This window comes from Rhinopithecus roxellana, chromosome 19 (genome assembly GCF_007565055.1).
Source record: "Rhinopithecus roxellana isolate Shanxi Qingling chromosome 19, ASM756505v1, whole genome shotgun sequence".
Taxonomy (NCBI): Eukaryota; Metazoa; Chordata; class Mammalia; order Primates; family Cercopithecidae; genus Rhinopithecus; species Rhinopithecus roxellana.
In genome coordinates, this window is record NC_044567.1 from 9,155,533 (window position 1) to 9,175,825 (window position 20,293).

The window sequence follows — 20,293 nt, forward strand, 5'->3', positions numbered from 1 at the left end:
TTTTCTTTCCCCTCCTACAACTGCACATCTGCACATCTGCCTTTTCCCTTCACAGTATTTTGCAATTCTCTGTGTGACTCGAAACAGAGTGCAGGTTACGCATGACAGCTGCCTCTTCCACTGTGCCCTCGCACTGTGGATGTCACTGCCATCCACCCCATGCATGAGCCAGAACCCTGGTTTCTTTCTGACTCACCATTCTTCCTCACCCCCACCATACACAATTCATCAGGCTCTGTTAATCCACATCCTGAACAGCTTCTGATGCCATCACCTTCAACTAGTTACCTGTATCTCCAACCCAGACTGCCACCAGAGCCTCCTGACTGCCCGCGTGAGGTCGCCTGTGAGAAATAAAAATGGGATCCTAATCCCCTCCAACTGAACGGACCCTCTATTTGCCAAGGGGACCCCAGAATAATCTTGAAAATTGAGTTCTCAGCAATGACAGGATGAGAGGTCAGACGTGCCTCAGTATATCCCTCACTTGCTAACCATGTTAGGCTTTCCTCCCTAAGGGATGAACATAACTAGCTCTTTGGAAAGACTCCACTTTTGATACCAACCAACCACCTGATGCTGCTTCTCCTTTTTTTGCCTGAGATAAGACCACTGACCATGCAGTGGTTCTGGCCAGCCTACAGAGAATGTGCAGTAAAGGCTTTTGTGTCCTCTGCTTCACCTTTTGACATCAGAGAGCTTAAAACTCCACCCTTGGATCATGCTAATGCTACCATTTTTTTGTACATGGGACCCATGAATGAGCATGAAGCTCAATTGCACAGGACCAAGTTTCTCCTTTCATGAATATTCATGACTCCTCCTATAGCTTATTAAATATGTATATTCGGCCACCCTGTTCAGCACATGCTCCTATTCCCTTTGCCCCTCCCTTGAAGTGTCTGTTTCTAGCTTCTGGCAAGAGGCTATGCTTCCTAGCCTGTGGAAATGGGCACCCTGCAGGCTGTAATGCTTTATGAGAAATAAAGCTGTTTTCCCAAATGTATGAATCTTGTCATTCTTCAGCTGATACTTGTCTCCCCTCTCTGCTCCTCATTCCTGCTCAGTTCTCCACTCTGTAGCTGGAGGGGTCTTCTCAAAGCATAACTATGATCATGTGAAACCCCCACCCTAAGACCCTCTCCTGGCTTCCCATTGCTCTTAGCATACACATGCAACTTGTTAAACACAGTTGTTTAATAATCATGCTTATTATCTGTGCTGGAGCCATACTGACTTTATATCAGGCCCCCTCTTTGCATAGGCTGTTGTTTCTTCCAACAAGCTCTCCAAATAAATAAGCCTTGTACAATACTGCCTTAAAACCAAAGTTAAGTCCTGAACTCTGGACTAGTAAGGTTTCTTTTTAGTTCAGGATATTGTATGTCACTGATGTAAAGCACTGTGTGGAGGCAAGTCTCAGAGAAAAAGACGAGGCTGGCAGAATATAGGAGAAAGTGATGGATGGAGGAACTGGATGCCTAAAAGCACTTAATTTCACTTTTCTAAATGTGCTCTGTCAAAATGAAGGGAGCAGGCCCAGTAAGGCTTAAGTTAGTGGTTGCACAATAAAGTAGAATATTTGTCTTCGCTCTGGAGCTGCAGACCATTAGCATTAGAAAACACCACCAGGTCTGTCTCCTAACATGCCTGGGGACCTCGGAATGGGGAGGATCCTGATTTAATGAGCAAGTTACACCATCTGTCAATAGGACTGCTGAGAGGTAATTCAGCCAACAGCAGTTCCCAGAATTTAAGGAGCAAAACACTTGGGTGCTATTTGTGTAAAACATGGCCCTTAGCTTCACGGTCGAGGAATCCTATGCACCCTAACTACTCAAACTGGGAGTGAAGGGTGGTATCTGTGTGTCTTGCTCACAGTCCAGCCAGCTTCAGCTTTTTTGTGTGGATGCTTGGTGAGCTTTGCAGAAGGGAGACATCCAGCTAGAAATAGGGTCCTGGAGAGTTCCGTCTGTCCCTTTCTGAGCCTAATAATTTCCCGCAAGAGGTTACAAAAGGTATTAACGTGAACAATATCATTGGCCGAAGTATTCACACTGTTATGGATGGAGGGAAGAAGGTGACAGGGGAGAGTAGATTTCATGTATATTTCTTGTGAGATGTGATTTTGAAATGGAAATAATTTAACAGAATAAATTTTGCATCTAGATTAGTGAAGGCAACATAGAGTTGCTTTGGAAAATACCTCAGTTGTAAAATAATGTGAACTTTTACCAAATGACCTGGTAATTAATATTCAAATGAGGAATTTTTCCCTATAAAAATTAGTCAACTTGGAAATATATATAAATTCTTCTTCTGCATTTGTATAGCTCATTTTGTAATACCTATTAAATTTTGAGGTTTACTTATGTGGGGATTTTTTTTTTCACACACACATGTGAGTCCCTGGGCCAGAGCTTGGCACGCAGGGAGGAAGGGTGGCAAAAGTGTATGGACCCAAAAGTCAAATAACTGGAAGTTCAAATCCCAGCTCTCTTACCTAGCAATATGAATTTGGCCACATTTCCTAAGCCTCAGCTTCCTCATCTGCAAAATGGGGAGAACAACTATCCATTTCTCCCAGGGTTGATGTGACAATTAAATGAAATAAATAATATAAAATATTACTATTATCTGTAACACACAGGAAACACTCAATAAATATTGACTACTGTTAGATATTCAAGTGAAAATATTCATTTCAGTATAATGCCTTTATGCATAAATTGTGAATCATCTCGACATCCTAACTCCTATTGTTCAAAACGAACAATATAAATTTGGGGTAGGATTTGATATGAAGAGACAACTGAAAATCAGCTCAATATAAGTCTGGTATCTATGAATTTCTTGACTGTTAGCTTTGAGTCTTACTCTCTTATTCTCCTTTGAAGCCATAATATCTTTCACAGTGCTTGGCACTCAACTCCAGTAAATATTTATTTAATAAATGGAACATTTATTGAATAAATCATGGGGTGAATAAAGTGGGCAAACAATCTGAACAGTCACAAGCAATTTTACTTAGCTTGTTCACCCAACTTAGCTTTAGGACTCTATTAGAATGCTCTCAAAAGGTGGAGAGCACTGGATGCGGGAAATATTAATAATTTTTCTAGCTTTCCTTCACAGCAGCTGTGGTGGACATTTGTCATGCTCCCTGGACTGTCATCACACTCTCAATGCCTATCCTATGTGCATCAGTTTCCTATTGCTGCTGTAACAAATTACCACATATTTAGTAGCTTAGAACAACAGAAATGTATTATCTTACAGTTCTGGAGCTCAGAAATCTGAAATGAATCTTAAGGGGCTAAAATCAAGGTATCAGCAGGCATGTGTTCTATCTTGAGGCTCCAGGGAAGAATTAATTTCCTTGTCTTTTCCAGCTACTGGGGACCTTTTGCATTTCTGGCAACTCCCTTCCTTCATCTTCCAAGTGCATCAATCCAACCTCAGCTTCTGTTCTCACATCTTCTTTTTCTGATTCTGATCATTCTACCCCTCTTTTACAATGACCTTTGTGATCACATTTGGCCCGCCCAGATAATCTAGGATAATCTCCCAATCTCAAGATCCTTAATCATGAATGCTAAATCCCTTTTACCATGTAAAATAACCATATTCACAGGTTCCTGGCATTAGAATTAGGACACGAACATCTCTGGGAGGCTATTCTTCAGCCAACTCACTATGTTTGGAGTTATTTCCTGCCTTTTGTATCCAGTCCCACCCAGGCAGAATCCTGTACTTTACTTTGGACAGGAAGCATGTGACTGAACTTAGTCATTCAGATGCCTGAGATTATGGTTCTAAAGTGAACAGCATGAGGAAACAGATTTTATAACAAATCCATCTTCTGGTGAGGTTAGTAGCAGCAGTGTCCAGCTTTCTGGATACCAATGTTGTATAGAGCTCAGTCCACACCAGCGATGAGATCTGGCTATTTCTACACAGCAGTGGCAGGAACCCTTTTCAGAGCAATGCCATAAATACATCCTTGAAAGTACAGTTTCCACTTCCTATTTTTTGGCCTACCTTCAGACCCTGTGAGCACCTCAAGTGCTTTAATAAAATTGTTTTCTGCCTATAGTAGTCCTGAAGGTTTTATTATTTATAACTAAGGAACCCAATGGACATCGCCTCCTGTGCTAGATTGTAAGAAGGGCCTTCAGAGCGGCTGACGGAGTACTCCTAGAAAATTGGAACAGCAGACAATCATTTGGGGCATCATTTAGGTGCCAAGTACTTTCTAGAAAGACCCTGAAGAAATGGACTGCAATCATTCAAACTAGGAGTTGGTAAATTGTGCTGTTCTTTATAACACCTGGTGTAGGGGGAGGGGAGAAAGAGACTCTCCTATGGAGGTCTGTTCTGAGACTTTGATTTTCATCTCTTCTCAATATAACAGACCAATTCAGATAGAATTCTATTTGTGAAGGAATAGCAGGAGAGATTTTGATTACTGATTCTGGTCAGCATGGATGCACCCCTCAGTGATTTTCAAAGCACTTTACAGTCATTAATTGTTTACATTAAATTAAATAGTCTTGGATATCCATTAGTTTAGAAAGCAAAATTATATCTGGCTTAAAACTGCTTTTTGCCTACTGCCTCACTCGCCTCTGCATTATCTAGAACTTGCTCACATACGGCTCTTACTTTATCCATCTGTAAAAGAAGGTGATTTTTTTTTCCCCCAAAATAATGCATTTCCATCCCTCTCTGTTCAGTGTCTTCTGCTTGCAGTTTGGAGAGCTCGGTTCAAATCCTAACGGTAGCAGTTAGTAGCTGGGTGACTTGAACTAGTTACTTAACCTCTCTGAGCTTCCTTCTTCTACAAAATGTTGATATTATACTCCCAAACAGACTCATAGTGAAGATTGAATAAGTATGTGGTATGGTGGCTGAGCTCAGACTCTGGATTCAGACAGGTCCACATTCAAATCTTAGCTCACATCTTAACAGCTGTGTGCTCCCCAGTGTTACCTGGGTGCCTGTCTCCTCTCAATAGAATCAGAGATGGATAAGAACTCCCTCATAGGGTTAGAGATAAAATGAGATAATAAATGGAGAGCACTTTGCACAGTGCCTGTTAGGTTCTAATATTATGAACAGTTAAGTGGCTGTTTGGAGTGGGTGTTTGGAGTGAATTAAGGAATTATCAAATGAAACAATAAAATCAACTTCATGTTTTTAAACATCCCCCCCACCACCACCTTCCTTCAACACGGTCTCTAGTGATCTGAAATCCTTTCTAAATAATTGTTTAAAGGTTGTTACCACTAACAGAGATCAGATCTGTGTTTGCCTGCACAAGAATTGGAGAGGGACTGACTACAAAGAAACATAAGAAATTTGGGGGAGTGATGGAAATGTTCTGCATCTTAGTTGCGGTGGTGGTTATAGGACTATATTTTTTACCCTAAACTCATCAAACCATATACTTAAAGTGAGTGCATTTCATGTTTATTGCACTTCAATAAAAGTTTATGTTTTTTTTTGTTTTTTTTTTTTTTTTTTTTGAGACGGAGTCTCGCTCTGTCGCCCGGGCTGGAGTGCAGTGGCCAGATCTCAGCTCACTGCAAGCTCCACCTCCCGGGTTTACACCATTCTCCTGCCTCAGCCTCCGGAGTAGCTGGGACTACAGGCGCCTGCCACCTCGCCCGGCTAGTTTTTTTTTTTTTTGTATTTTTTAGTAGAAACGGGGTTTCACCGTGTTAGCCAGGATGGTCTCGATCTCCTGACCTCGTGATCCGCGTTAGCCAGGATGGTCTCGATCTCCTGACCTCGTGATCCGTCCGTCTCGGCCTCCCAAAGTGCTGGAATTACAGGCTTGAGCCACCGCGCCCGGCCAAAAGTTTATGTTAATTAATGTATTATGTGTATTCTAGAGCAAGGGTTAGCGAACATTTTTCTGGGAAGGGCCAGATAGAAAGTAATTTGAGCCTTGCTGACCTTAGGCTCTGTTGCAGCTACTCAACTCTGCCACTGTGGCGTAAAGATAGCCATCGAAAATAGATACCAGACAGTTCATAAATGAATGGGTGTGGTTGTGTTTCAGTCAAACACAATTCATGAACCAAAATTTGTTTTCATATAATTTTCATGTGTCATGAAATATATTATTTCCTCTTTTGATTTTTCCTCCCAACTATCTGAAAATCTAACAACCATTCTTAGACCCTGGGCCTTACAAAGACAGGCAGTAGGCTGGATTTGATCGGTGGGCCACTGTTTGTCAGCCCCTGCTCTAGAGTTCCAAAGAGGCTTTGTTAGGCAGCGTTATGAAATCTGCTTTAGGGACTTAGTACAAATACCATGTCTAAGAGGGCTGGGAGTCCAGTTCCTGTGAGCCCTGCAGGGTCTTTGCCAGAATCCACTCCCTCTGTGGCCAGCCTAAGCCGCTGCTTCTTGACTTCAATTTTGCCATCTGTGCAGAGAGGACAACAGTCATCTTTCAGAGCCCGGTAAAGCTCATTGAGCTTGTTATTTGAGAGAAAATGCTCTATCCATGTGCAAAAGCTGATCATGGCCTGGGTTATGAGTCTGGCCTGTCTCAATCATCAGGGGGAAAGGTTTGACTTCTCAGGTTGTCATTCCTAAAATTGCTTGTTCTCCAGGTGATGTTCTTATTTCTGAATATGGTCTGACCTTCGTTCCCCAAAGAGAAGGGTTATTTTTTCAAAGAGCTGGCAGAAGCAAAGTACTCAGAAAGCTTGCTCCTTCCCTGTCAAACTGGCATCCCAGCACAAACCATGCCTTAGGGGAGGGTGGCTTTCCCCCATAATGTTTGCCTGGATGGGTCCAGAGCTACTCTAAGCTCCTCTGAGAGCAAAGGGAGCTTTATAAATGCAAACCAGCACAAACTGAGGTTTCTTGTTTTTGGTTTCTGAGAGTACAAGGTGCTTGAAGCATTTTTGGGGTAGTAAAATGGCCAAGGTATCCACAAAAGTCAAGATAGTTCTGAGGTTCCTGAAGCTTCAAAGCTTTTAAAAATTGACTATTACATGTAAAATTCAATCAATTCCTTATTGAAGAAAAAATTATTATCCAGGCACCCAGTTTATTCTCCTATCTGTTGGAAGCATGAAGAAAAAAATATTATCCAGGCACCCAGTTTATCCTCCTAACTGTTGGAAGAATTTGATTCAATTGTTTCTCACAAATTTTTTTTTGTAAAAAGTCGGGTAATAAATGTTTTAGGCTTTGCAGGCAGTATGGTCTCTGTTGCAATTACTCAACACTGCTGTTGTGATGTAAATAAAACAAGTCCCAGACAATACATCGATGAATGAGCATGACCGTGTCCCAGTACAACTTAGTTTTCTAAGTTGTAAACAAACAGGTTGTGGGCTGGATTTAGTCCACAGGCTGTTGTTTGCTGAGCTCTGGTCTCAGTTGTGTTATATCTAGAAGGGACTAGGTCGGTTAGGGAAGAGAAAAAAAAAAACCTAAACCAGCAGAGACTACTGGTGAGAATGTGGAAAAACCTATCATTACGGATTGGAGAGTAAAACCCAACCAATGAGGATGTTGCATTAGGAGTAGGGTGGGGATACCCTAGTTGAATCCTGGCCATGGTGAATTTTCCTGATGAAAGTAGAAAGGCAGCCAGTGGATGGGCAGCACTGGGGACAGGAAGAGCTGATGGGGCATTGTGGGGAGATACTGCTGCTGGCTGGACTGCTCATAACAGTGTTCACAAAGGAGCCTCTGGTTGAACATGTGAGAACCTATGAGTAAGCCATGTAGGATTCAGGTGGATCAAAACAAGGTAAAAACCACAGCATGAGCAAAAGCACAGGGAAGTATCTGCAAGGTGCTGCATAGAATCCTGAGTTGGCAAGTTGGAGCAAAGTTGGAAAGGTCCGTCTATGGCACAACATGGAAGACTTTAAAACATCACTTGCAACAGTGTGAACTTTTTATTTTTAAGAGTCAGTGACAGGTACTGAAGGTTTCTGAGCTTGTAGTACCATATACCCTACAAAGCAGCCAACTCAAATAGTCTTCCTCCTTTACAAAGAGACTATGGTTGGCTGCATCTCACATGTTATGAATATGATGCTAATACCAGATCACATTTATTAAGCCATTATTATCTGCCTGATAATACTGTACTAAATGCTTTACTTTCATATGTCGTTTAATAATGCTTATAAGAAATCACTGATGGGGTTATTTTTATCTCCATTTTACAGATTAGAAAACTGAGATACATAAGAAGTTAACTTACCCAAAGCCAACCAGCTTGTAAGAGGCAGAGTGTGGGTTTAAATGCAGCTCTTAATCATTCTCAACTCAAGCTATATGGCATCTCAGTGGATTTAAACATATTTCTGCATTTTAACAGTTAAATAAAACACTTTTAACATCATTTCTAAATTGTTTCTCCAGTGTTCCCTCTCCTCAAAAATCCCCAATACTATAATTACATTTGTCATCTTTTTATCTTCCTATGAATTATTTTTTAAGATCACCAGATTAATAATAAAATATTTGTAAATTTAAATTTTGTTCAAGTTTCATACAAACCCAGTGCACTGATTTAGCATTAAATCTTAATTTCCATCAATGGCATATCTATCCATCTATGTATATAATTATTTTCACATTATTTGGGTTACATTTTAGGAGGATATTGCTTTGATGAACACAAACCATATATTTATCTAACATGAATTTTTGGCCAAACACAATAGTGTGACAAAATTTTAAATAAGTTAGGATGAGTTCATGTCCTTTGTAGGGACATGGATGCAGCTGGAAACCATCATTCTCAGCAAACTATCCCAAGAACAGAAAAGCAAACACCATATGTTCTCACTCATAGGTGGGAACTGAACAGTGAGATCACTTGGACACAGGAAGGGGAATATCACACACCAGGGCCTATTGTGGGGTGGGGGAAGCGGGGAGGGATAGCATTAGGAGATATACCTAATGTATATCTGTAAATGATGTAAATGATGAGTTAATGGGTGCAGTACACCAACATGGCACATGTATACATATGTAACAAACCTTCACGTTATGCACATGTACCCTAGAACTTAAAGTATAATAATTAAAAAATAATAATAATAATAAAAATTTTAAATAAGTAAAAAATGCTTATATAAATAAAAGCTTAGAAAGAAAAAACCAGAATATTAATAATAGTTGTATTATGGTCATGTGATTATAAGTGATCTTTTTTTTCTCTTTTTTCCAAATTATTTTAAATTGGATTATGTTAGTGTTAAAAGTTTAAAATATGATCATGTGAAAAATGTTCTTTTTAAAAAAAGAGAGGTTATAAAAATAATACATTGGAATCTAATCAGCACTAATGAAATAATGCCCAAATGCAAAACGTGATGATGTTCCATGAAGGTTCCCTGTACCTAAAGCAACTGGATCTCATTAAATCCCTGGGACCTAAAATCAGGCTAGCTGGGGTGGGTCTATACTCAGCTTCTCTAAGTACAATCAATTTAAGAGAAACAGGAGTAGAGGTTTAGTGGATTAGTCACAGCAGGCCATTAATCTCTGCATTCTCAGTTGTAATCCAGCCTCTACCAACAAGATTGGAGGAAAAAAATCCCACACAAAAAACAAACACTGGGAAAAGCTCTAAAGCAGGCTCCCTAGAGACAGACATACTCAGGTCACAGTTTGCTTGTCTTTAGTTAACATCAATACAGTATTTATCATCTGTCCTATTTCTTGTTGGTTTTCCTTTTATGCCTTTTGCTGAAATGCTCAGATCGGATATATTTGAAAAGGAACCATACCGCAATCCCAGGAATATCTCAGCATTAAATTATCGTTTAAAAAAATCTTTCTGTCAAGTGAATATGAAACATAAATCAAAGCTATGTTTTCATGTTGCAAATAGGTTGAAAAAAACATGGGTAAGGTTATCATAAACACAAATTAGTGCTTGGGGAAGCAGGTAAAACTGAGCAATGAAAAGGAAATAGAGTAGCCAAATTTCAGTAAAAATGAGTGACAGTTTAAAAAATTGCAGGGTAAATAGTATATCTTTTATCATAAATGGATTAGACCATAATAATACCTCACTTCCTTACTGCTCTGGCAAATGACCTAGAATTTACTAATGTATTAAGTGGGAAAAAATAATAAGCAAATTCCTGAGCCAGGATTCTATTTATGCCACTACTGTCAAGGCCGAATATTTATTGGATTATATGAGACCACATGCCTACATTAGAGGTTTTGATAAATTTAAAGTGCAGTTGTAAACTAAAAACAGGTGGCATTAATTTCTTAATTTTTAAAAAATTATTAAAGGAACATATGGGCCAGACCCAGTAAACTGTCTCTGAAGATGATGCTATGAAAAGACATCATTATCTCCCTTTTTATTACCTTTAAAATATTCCCCAAACATTCTAGTTTCCCCTAGTGAATCAGATGCAACCAACCTTAACTGATTATGTGCTATGTGCAGACATTGTGCTAAACATTTTCACATGCATTGGCTCATTTAATCCCCATGTTTTACATGATATTGCCAAATTCCTTCCTAATTTTGCTTAATGTATCTTTTATTCTTTTAGCTTCAGCCACAACAAAAGCAAAAGCCACCATTTATCAAGTGCACTCTACGTGCCAAACACCAGGCTCCACTTTTTTTTTTATTTCAAGCCCGCTTAACTTCAAAGATAGGTGTTATTGCCTCCAATTTACAAACGAGGATAGTGACGGTTAGAGATGTTAAATAACTTCCTAAAGTCACACAATAAGAAACAGCAGAGTTGAGGTTAAATAGTAAGACAATGTATAATGTTTTCAATGAATGCTCTTCAATAAATCTGTAGCAGTCAATGATGACCCCTAGACTCTTTCCCAGTGTTGCACTAGAGGGTGACAAGGTAATCATTCCACAAATATTATTTGGGTTATTTTTCTCATAATGTCTTATCTTATGATTGCCCATCTAGAAAGTCATTTGCCACTTTTCTGTTCACTCAAGTCGTGAAAGATCTTCCCATATTTTCATCTTGTTGCCTCAACATTTCAAAAACTGGGTAAGTTTAGCATGAACAGCAAATTTGAACAACTTTCTGTAAAAGTCTGTTAATGTACTAAAGTTCCCAAGTTGGAAAGGGACCTAGAAACTACTTACCCCAATATGCTTAAACTGTTTAAAAGGAGAAAACTGGCCCCAGAATAGTAAAATTAATTCCTCCATGCTACAGAAGTAGTAGTGGCAAAACTAACGCTAAACACAACATGTCCTAACTTCCATCCTAGTCATCTCTTTAGCAAATCACCTAATTCTAGCTTTCCTATAATGTATAAAAATGTGCTCCAGGAACAATACTTAAGAAGGTTTACAATTCCAGACCTAGAAAAGGTATTTCTTTATTCTTAACCACGGTTTCCTGTCTCTGATCTAACTTGTTATGCAAAATAACATCTTGAATCCCATAGCTATTTAGGTTTGTTTAATAGATTTTGAGGTAAACCATTGCTGAAAGGATCTTTGAAAGATTAGTCACTATTCTACATACTTGCTTACTCTCTCAAGGAATTCAAGCACATTACTAGAGCCTCATAAACAGGTTATACTTTACTTTCGGATATAATACAGTAAAACGATAAGGAACTTCATACTGTTTGACCCAATAATCACAATACTGAGATTTTTTAAAAAATAATTTAATAAATATCTACTTGGATAAAAACAAATGCCAAAAAATGTCATAAACTAGAAACAACATATATGCTTAAAAACAAGGGGAAAGTTAAATATAAATAATGCTATTTTAGATGAATAAACTACTCTGGACATATAAGAAAAAATGCATATTAAAGTAGCAGATACTAGCTAATTGTTCACAAACCATTTTCCCTTTGCTCCTAGCTACAAGGCTAGCCTACAACTCTCCAACTGCTTTAAAATAAGATGTTAATGGGTGCAGCACATCAACATGGTACATGTATACATATGTAACAAACCTGCATGTTGTACACACGTACCTGAGAACTTAAAGTCTAATAAAATAAATAAATAAGATGTGGCTGGTTGGGCACTTTGGCTCACGCTTGTAATCCCAGCACTTTGGGAGGCAGAGGCAGGAGGATCACTTGAGGTTGGGAGTTTGAGACCAGTCTGACCAACATGGTAAAACCCCATGGTAAAAAAATAAAAATAAAAATAAGATGTGGCAATGTGACTGACCAGAAAGGATGCCCACAGCTTTCCTTCTTGGCCCACAAAAACCCCTCCCGTGGTCTTCCTCTATACCTTTTTTCCCCATCTGGTGATATTGATGCCCAGGAAAACTTTGGAAACCATAGGAGGTAGCAGAGCCCCTATCAGCCTTGAGACTCCCAAGTCACTACTAATGACATAATTTTTTTCTTGTATCTCTTTCGTCTCACCAAGCACCTACATGCCCACACACATACATTGACATCTGTTGGACAATTAATGCAAATAAGTAAGCCTCCACTGTGTTATGTCACTGAGATTGCAGAGTGTATGTGTCAGGGTTCAGGATATCCTGAACTGACACAACTAGGAAGCAACATGGGAAAATATTTAAGATACAAAGTTTCTTTTTAAAGTACAAATTGGAAAAGTTACTGTTTCAAAATTTAGTAAACAAAAATTTGGTCTATGGGGAATAATTTTTTTCCTAAATTTTTTTTCTAATATTGTATCATATTTGGCATAAAATACACCCATTGATTCCTGGCTTCACTCACATCTGTGACACTAAAACATCTGCATATACAGTCGCTGTCTTGCAAGGAGCACTGGTCAAGAAAGAACATCTCAATTGAATACATGATTGGCCTAAACAACCAAGGCATAAGCACAACTCTCATTCATTAAGTTGTTCAACTTGTCTTACTTTGGATGTGGCACATTATATGCCTTTACCTGGCTTAGTCAAGCTCTAATTTCAGCAGTTCTGAAAGCAGATTAAAAAAAAAAAAAAAAGCCTGCACTAACTTATACAGTTAAAATAGCACGTGGCTCTCATTCAGCCAATAAAACTCAGTGCTAAAACAAAACTAAAACTAAACAGCCACAAAGAACTACACCACAGTGGAAAAACAGGAATGAAACTTGTTACAGAAATAAAACATAATGACTTCACTACTTTGTATTCCACTCTACAGGGCTTTGAGTCACTGTAACTTAGAGCCAGTATCATTATGGTGCATTATAAGACTTGGACATCAAGTGACATATTTCTATTCACACCCAGGTCATACAATAGAAACCTGATACCAATGTCTCACTTTAAAATCCCCAAACATCCACTGAGAAATTAACAATAGGGCCCCTTTTTTTTCCTATAACCCCTTTTTATTTTTTTCTGTAATTAAGATTACAAGCAAACAACAACATTATCCAATTGACCATTTCCTCACAGTTGTAAAGATTAACCAGGTGATTACAGAGTGAATTCACAGCCAAGGACAGCAAATCCACTCCGTTCTTTCAATTCCTTGGCTGCCAGCTCTTGTCTGGTAAGAACTAGTCAACTACACCACAATTCTGTTACAAAAGGCCAGAGGGGAAGTAATGTTTTCTGTCACAAGACTGAAAACACCATAGAGACCACAGTAATTTCCTGTATTGCTCTGCATCAAGACTAAAAAGTGGGGTAGGCTATTCTCCCTCAAGCACTCTAGTTCAACACTAACTAGGGAACAGTGAGCTTTCTGAAGTGTTGTCTCCTCCCAAGTAGGAACTTGGTAAGAAATACCATACATGTTCTAAGCAATCTCCTTAAGAAGGAACAGAGATGACATGGAGAAAAGAATGACAGTGTATTCACCGATCTTTAATTGTCCTAGTTCAAACCTTTGGTATGGTGTCATAAATACAAAAAGAGCCAAAATACATTTTAAACAACTATAAGTGCCCCCAATAAGGATGATTTGTCAAATGGAAATATGAGTCAGAGGAGGGACTAGAAAACTATCAAACATTGCTCATTGGGAAGGTTCCCATTCTTTGTGACTCTGCACACTCAAAAACCTACATGCAGTAGAAGCAAGACAACAGCTGAAAGAGGTGTCTTCTTCATCTCCCCTCCCTCATGGCCTCAGATCTTGTCCCCCGGTCTCCCCTGAATGTGGAAAAGCCACTCTCAATCGCTCCTTGTGATTCATTTATGTATTAATTCAGTCATTCATTATTGAGCATTTTCTAAATGCCAGGCACTGGGTTGGGTAATGGGAAAAAAACACACACACATTTGTGTGTCACTACATACACATTCTATAGGGCAAAGACCATTGCTGTTTTGTTTGCTACATTGTATCTTATGCCTGGCCCAGTGCCCACCTCATAGGAGGCATTCGTTAGCATTTGTGGAATAAATTAACAAATATATTAAACACGGGGAAAAAAATCTTCCATATATATTACTTTACTGTTTATTTCAAGAATCCTCTGAGGTATTTATTATTATTCTAACCTTGTGTTGGAGGACAGGCCTATGCTCCCTCAATAATTGCAGCTATCAGAATTGTTTTCCTTGAGGGTAAAAGGTAGCTAGCTCTGTGTGTAGTGAGAGAGAGGGGAGCGGAAAGAGAATATGTTGACTCACATCCTTCAGTAAATGTGTTTATTCCAACTCTGGCATTGCTGCCAAATGTGTTGCAAAGCCAGCAAGACTTGGCTCTGGAAAACTCACCTGAAAGTCACAGGCCTCATTTCCTACTGACAGCCCCTTCAGCCACCAGGCATGAAGTATTGGACAAAGCTAAAGATTAATTCTTCATTTACTGTGACGAAAGTACCACCTCTCCCAGATCAGCAGGCAAAGACATTTGTATGCTGTCTCCTTCATAACCATTGATAATCTCTCCACTGCCATCCTGATGGCCCCCTAATGCAAATGTAATCAAACCCCACACTGGCTATCCCGTTACCAGCCCAATCTTGCTAATAAACAGCAATTGTGGCTTTGTTATAAAAGTGATCCTAGATCATTTCTCACCACCCAAACCTTCCCACACCCACCCCTCACTGCTGGAAATCCTTTAAAGTTCTGTTTAAGGTTACATGAAATAAAAACTGCAAAGAAGTTACAGAAAACTTTCACTAATCAATGAGTAAGATGACAATAGACATACTGTAAAATTCACGATCAGTCAATAGGGTCCTGGCTTTTTTTTCCTAGGGTGTAAATATATGGCAATAAACTAAGTAAAGAGATGATACAAACTCTGTAATCTATATCTGGGTTACTCCAAAGCTTCTGGGAAGCCATCTGGAACCAGGAACAACACTGGAAAATGATCAGTGTTCTGGGCCAAGTGGAGCATAACTGGACAAGAGCCAAAGCTTTAATACTGACTGGTCTCTTCCTAATGAAGGACGCAAACTGCATACTTCCTTGGGCCTTTAAAAGATGCCTTCCTTGCACAGAGGGGCACTAGGTGATTCTTACTCACAATATTATATGCAAGGGATTACTGTTATTGAAATTATATAACTTATATACTCTTCCATCTCAACCTCATCCATCACACTACACTCTTTAGTTGTGGCCATGTTGACTTTTTGACCGTCCCCTGAATTAATCATGTCCTATGTCCTATCTAATCTCCCTTCCTTTGCAAATGCTGTTTCATATGTTCATCCATCTCTCATCACATCCCTCTTGGTTAATTAGCCAAAATCTTCCACGACAACTCTTTAACATCCTTGGAGACTCACCCTAAGCATCCTCTACTAACACTACTTACTCTCCTTCTCTACCCCTCCTACTTTCAGGATGAGTCAGATGTCCCTGCTCTCTTCTCCTCAAACACTTTCTATACCTCTTTTTATTACAATGCCTATCACATTCTGCTGTGACTACCAATATTTAAAAAATAAGTCTCTTACTAGATGAAGAATTTTTGGAGGAAAAGGTCACTGTCTTACTTATTCTGGTTGGATTCTGAGTACCTGATGTATAGTGTGCCCTCAATAAATGTTGAATGATTAAGTGGACAAAGAAAACCATTTCAATTTAGGTCTCTATACTCATTCTATACTAACTGAACCATAGAGTGGGTAAAATGTATATATCATTTAGTTAACCAGGGGTATATTCTGTTAAGTGAATATGTACTCTATTGGAAATAAGAGTTGAACAGAATGTAATAAGATAAAACTGCTACACAATGCTTTGTAGTGCTTCAAGCATCTGTTTCATGTCAAATAGTGTATCTATTGCTTAGCCCACAATTAATCTTCATGACACCAATGCATGTACAGATGATTCATTTCTCTTAGCCTTCATCTAATGCTAAAGACATTGTTATTATTCTTCAAGTACAAAATTGAAGACATTTGTATTTGCTTAACCTGAAAATACCAAATCTCAAAGATCAGGATAAATGAGGGCCACAGGAGATTTATAAAAAATGAATTTTTAAAAAAGTCTATCACTTAGAATGTCCCATAATGGCCTAATTGATCTATCAGGCCAGGATTTTTTAAATGGGGTTTGTGATCAAGAATAAATGTTGACAGGAAAAGAAGACAAGGAGTTGAGTTTCTAAGTAATATCTTATTACAATCAAAGTAAAAATATTAAGTTGCACACAAACCCGATTATGTCATTTTCCTTAGCTCCCCATTAGCTAGCTCCTCATAAGTAAAAGGTAAGGTCTAAGCTTCTTATTGTGGCTTACAATCTCCTTCACACTGGCCTAAGGTTATTTTTGTAACCCCTATATCCAGTCATTTATTCGAACCCATCTACTCCTTATCCCCAATCCACCATACTTTGATATTTTGTTTTTTAAATGCCTTCTTGTCTATGAACATACTATTCTTGCCACATGATATGTCTTCTTTCTCCATGTTCTGTTGAAATCTCGTGTATTCTTCTAGGTCTAGCTCATATGTTTTCTATAAATCTTTTCCCTTCCCCACTTGTATCTACCCACAACAGAGTTAATTGCTCTTCCTTTATACTTCTATTATACTTTATACACACTTCTATTCTACAGCATGTACTCTCTTGTTAAATACTAAGGACCAAGTATTGTTCATTTCTGTGATTCCAGTGCCTAGCATACAGTTTGCTGTCGATACATTTTTGTTGAACATAGAATAAATGATTAAATAATTAATTGGCATTTAGAAAAACTGATCCAAAGTGTCAGCAAGTATTATTATTGATGTCACTGATAATAATTTATTAAAAAATAATAATATTGATTATTTTATGGGAGCAACTTCAATTTACTGAATGATTAATACATGTCAGGCAGTATGGCAGATTCTTTTGTACATTTTCTATACCTCACATTTTACAGATGAGGACTTAAGGCACACAGAACTTAAATTACTTATCCAAGACCACACAGATTCAGAGAGTGAATCCCAAAGTTAGAATTCACATGTCTGCCTATCTGGGCTCTAAAACCCAGGCTTGCTCTCATATGATGTGTATACATTGGCTAATGGCTGCTGTATTCCAGATACCACATTAGCCATTTCACAAATGGTGTTTTGTTATCCTTATAATTACCTTGTAGGAACAACAACCTTGAGAGGTAAGTATCTGTTTTACAGATGAGCAAGCTGAGACCCTACCTCCAGTCCCCTCCAGTTCACCCCCTACACAAGAACTCCAACTCAACTGTCTACAATCTCAAACAGGCTACAAACTCTGTAAAGTACAGTGCTAGTTGTAGACATGCAACAGAAATTTAAAATCCAAAGAAATGTTAGAATTTCAAACAAATTTTAACCAAGAATCCATTGAATTGATGCAAAGATCCATAATAAAAAAACAAAAGTCACAAAGCGAATAACCATATCAGGATACTTCATATTCTCTCAATTCAATAGCTCCCTAAGTGGGCTCATCCGAACTTTCCAGTATCTCCCAAAGTGAATCTTTTGATTCAGCTGGGACATTCTTTAGTGTACATCTTCTTGTTTCTATTCCTCCTTTTTGATGATGAGGTCCCCTCTGTCTCTTTCATCAAAATCTCCAAAAATCAATCTAATATACTCCTTTTCTTTCATGTCTAGACTTCTCCCTTCTATACAATTTATGCCAATTATTAAACAATTAGTCATTTTTCTTATTCCTTTATATCACAATGCATTTTAGCATTACAACTGCATTTATAATAATATCTTAACAAATAAACATTACTCATATTATATTATATCATTATAAACGGTGTGTATGTATCTCAACTTTGCTTCTATAACTGTATCTTAAGTATGGATCATATATAGTGTAAAGCATATATAGTGTAAAACAGATGCTTTACACTTGCATAATGCAAAACATGTTTATTCAAGAATAACTCTCTGAAGTTTCCCTCAGCAAGGCTTTGAAATGGGCAAAGCAAATATAATTTTTATTTTATGGATGAGGACTGAGATTCTGAGAGGTCAAGAAAACTGCCCAAAGTTATAAAGGTAATGAAGGTGGAGTTGTATTGAAGGAAAAGTCTTCTGATTTCCATACTCTTTCTATAATGACTTGCTATCATACACACTTATGATACTTGGATCTCTTTTTGACCTAACCCCTAGGCCCAAGTATATAATGCTTAATTAAGGTGATAAATTGAGATGTTAGTTACTGACTTGGACTGGTAATCAAACCCCTCTCCCCAGCCAAGGGACTGGCAGTCCACATTGACATTTATTTTTGCCCTTGAGATTTTATACAACTCCAAAAGACTTTCTTGACTCACTATCTGGAGAGTTTTATCTATGATGGTGGTTGTCTGTCAGTAACTGGGCTATATAACATCACATGGGAAACTGGATTTAAAGAAGCCACATTGCTAAGGAGATCATCAGATAAGTAGTCATTGTAAGGGTGGGACTTTTTATTGGGGGACATTCTATTTTGAGCCATATCGAAAGCACATATAGTTTGCCATTTTTGAGGCACTTTAAAGTTGGGTATGTACTGCATTATAATATGCAATGGAAAGAAAAATTCTGTGAATCCCCTGGGTAATAAGTACTACATGGTTTCCAGGTAGTTTACTAAACTTTCCAAGCCTCAACTCCATATTGGACTCACAGGGATAAAGTGAGTTACGCTCATGACTCTGCACCAAAGCTTAATGCTACCAGTCTCATTTGTATGGGAAAGAAAATTAAAGGACTTTTCAAAATTGTTTAGCCAAGGCTTCCTGGAAAATAAGATTTGTGCTCAATGTTATAGATGTGCTTGCTGATGATGGTTTTCTTTTTGCTTTTAAACAAGTTGATATGGAAAAAGGTAAAAGCTCTACTCCACCGTGAACCAAGCCTATACAATGTCAGATTTGTAGGAAATAATGACATTACTTGCATGCTTACTATGTGATAGAAACTGTGCTGTGTGAAAATCTTGGACACAATATCTCATTTAGTTGATAGAACAAACATGTGGAATGTGTACTATTATCTATTTTCTACACATAAGAAAACTGAAGTTATGCTATTTTAATGTTAAGATTAGGAAAACAATGTAGGAAATATTCCTTGCTTATAGAGATTGCTGATCCTAAGATGCTAGAGGCATTTGGGTAATAGCCTCATCTGTTTGATTGACAGGGTAATGTACAACTCAAATGCTACCTTAATTCTAGCTCTAAACTGTAATCATCTTAAACTTTTACTACCAAATTCTCTAAGACTTACATTCATTTAACCCAATTTATTCTTTCAGAGACATCAATATAAAAAAATTAAATAAAAATATTTGAAAGGAATCTTGAACCAAAACATAAATGATATACTGAATTTTGACTCAGGTAGATCTGGATGTGAAACCTCTAGGCTGAAGCTCTGTGGGCTTTGGTTGTTATAGCTATAAGATTGTCCCACAAATTCTAAGAATAGATGAATTAAATATGTGCAATATATGTAAAATGTGTGAAAATGCCACATAATTCAAATGGTTATTGATGTTATTATTATGAATAAACTGACAAAGAAGTAAAGTTACATAAGGAGGAAGTAGGATGCATTGTATAAACTAAATTAGGCAGCTCTTGTCTGACCAGGAAATTCTCTCCTCATGCTGCTAAGCATACATTCTTGCTGATCTGCGCTGCTTTGGTAGGAAGGGAATGGTGCTCTTGCAGTACACAGAAAAATCATTCTGGTTCTCTCTCTTTAACTCTCTGATCTCTTCATACACCCTGGATGCCTTACATTTTCAGCAAAGTGAGATCTGAGTTTAATGGAAAGCCAGAAGAACTCCCAAATCATGCCCTTTAGCCTAGCTGTGTTGCATTAAGTAGCCAAAGCTGATGTGATCTCGCAAATAAAAGACATACATGC

At 38.2% G+C, this 20,293-nt stretch overlaps 1 protein-coding gene across 4 annotated transcripts in view; it reads right to left on the reverse strand.

Moving 5' to 3' along the window:
* CA10 (carbonic anhydrase 10) overlaps nucleotides 1-20,293 on the reverse strand; it is a 556,725-nt gene that overhangs the window by 531,182 nt on the left and 5,250 nt on the right. Inside the window, exon 2 of one of the 4 annotated variants that reach the window (XM_010372202.2) lies at nucleotides 197-344. The exons of the other annotated variants lie outside the window; for them this stretch is intronic. Coding sequence (XP_010370504.1) covers nucleotides 197-218 — 22 coding nt within the window. The 5' untranslated portion in view covers nucleotides 219-344. The remainder of the gene's footprint in view (nucleotides 1-196; nucleotides 345-20,293) is intronic. 4 annotated transcript variants of the gene reach the window in all.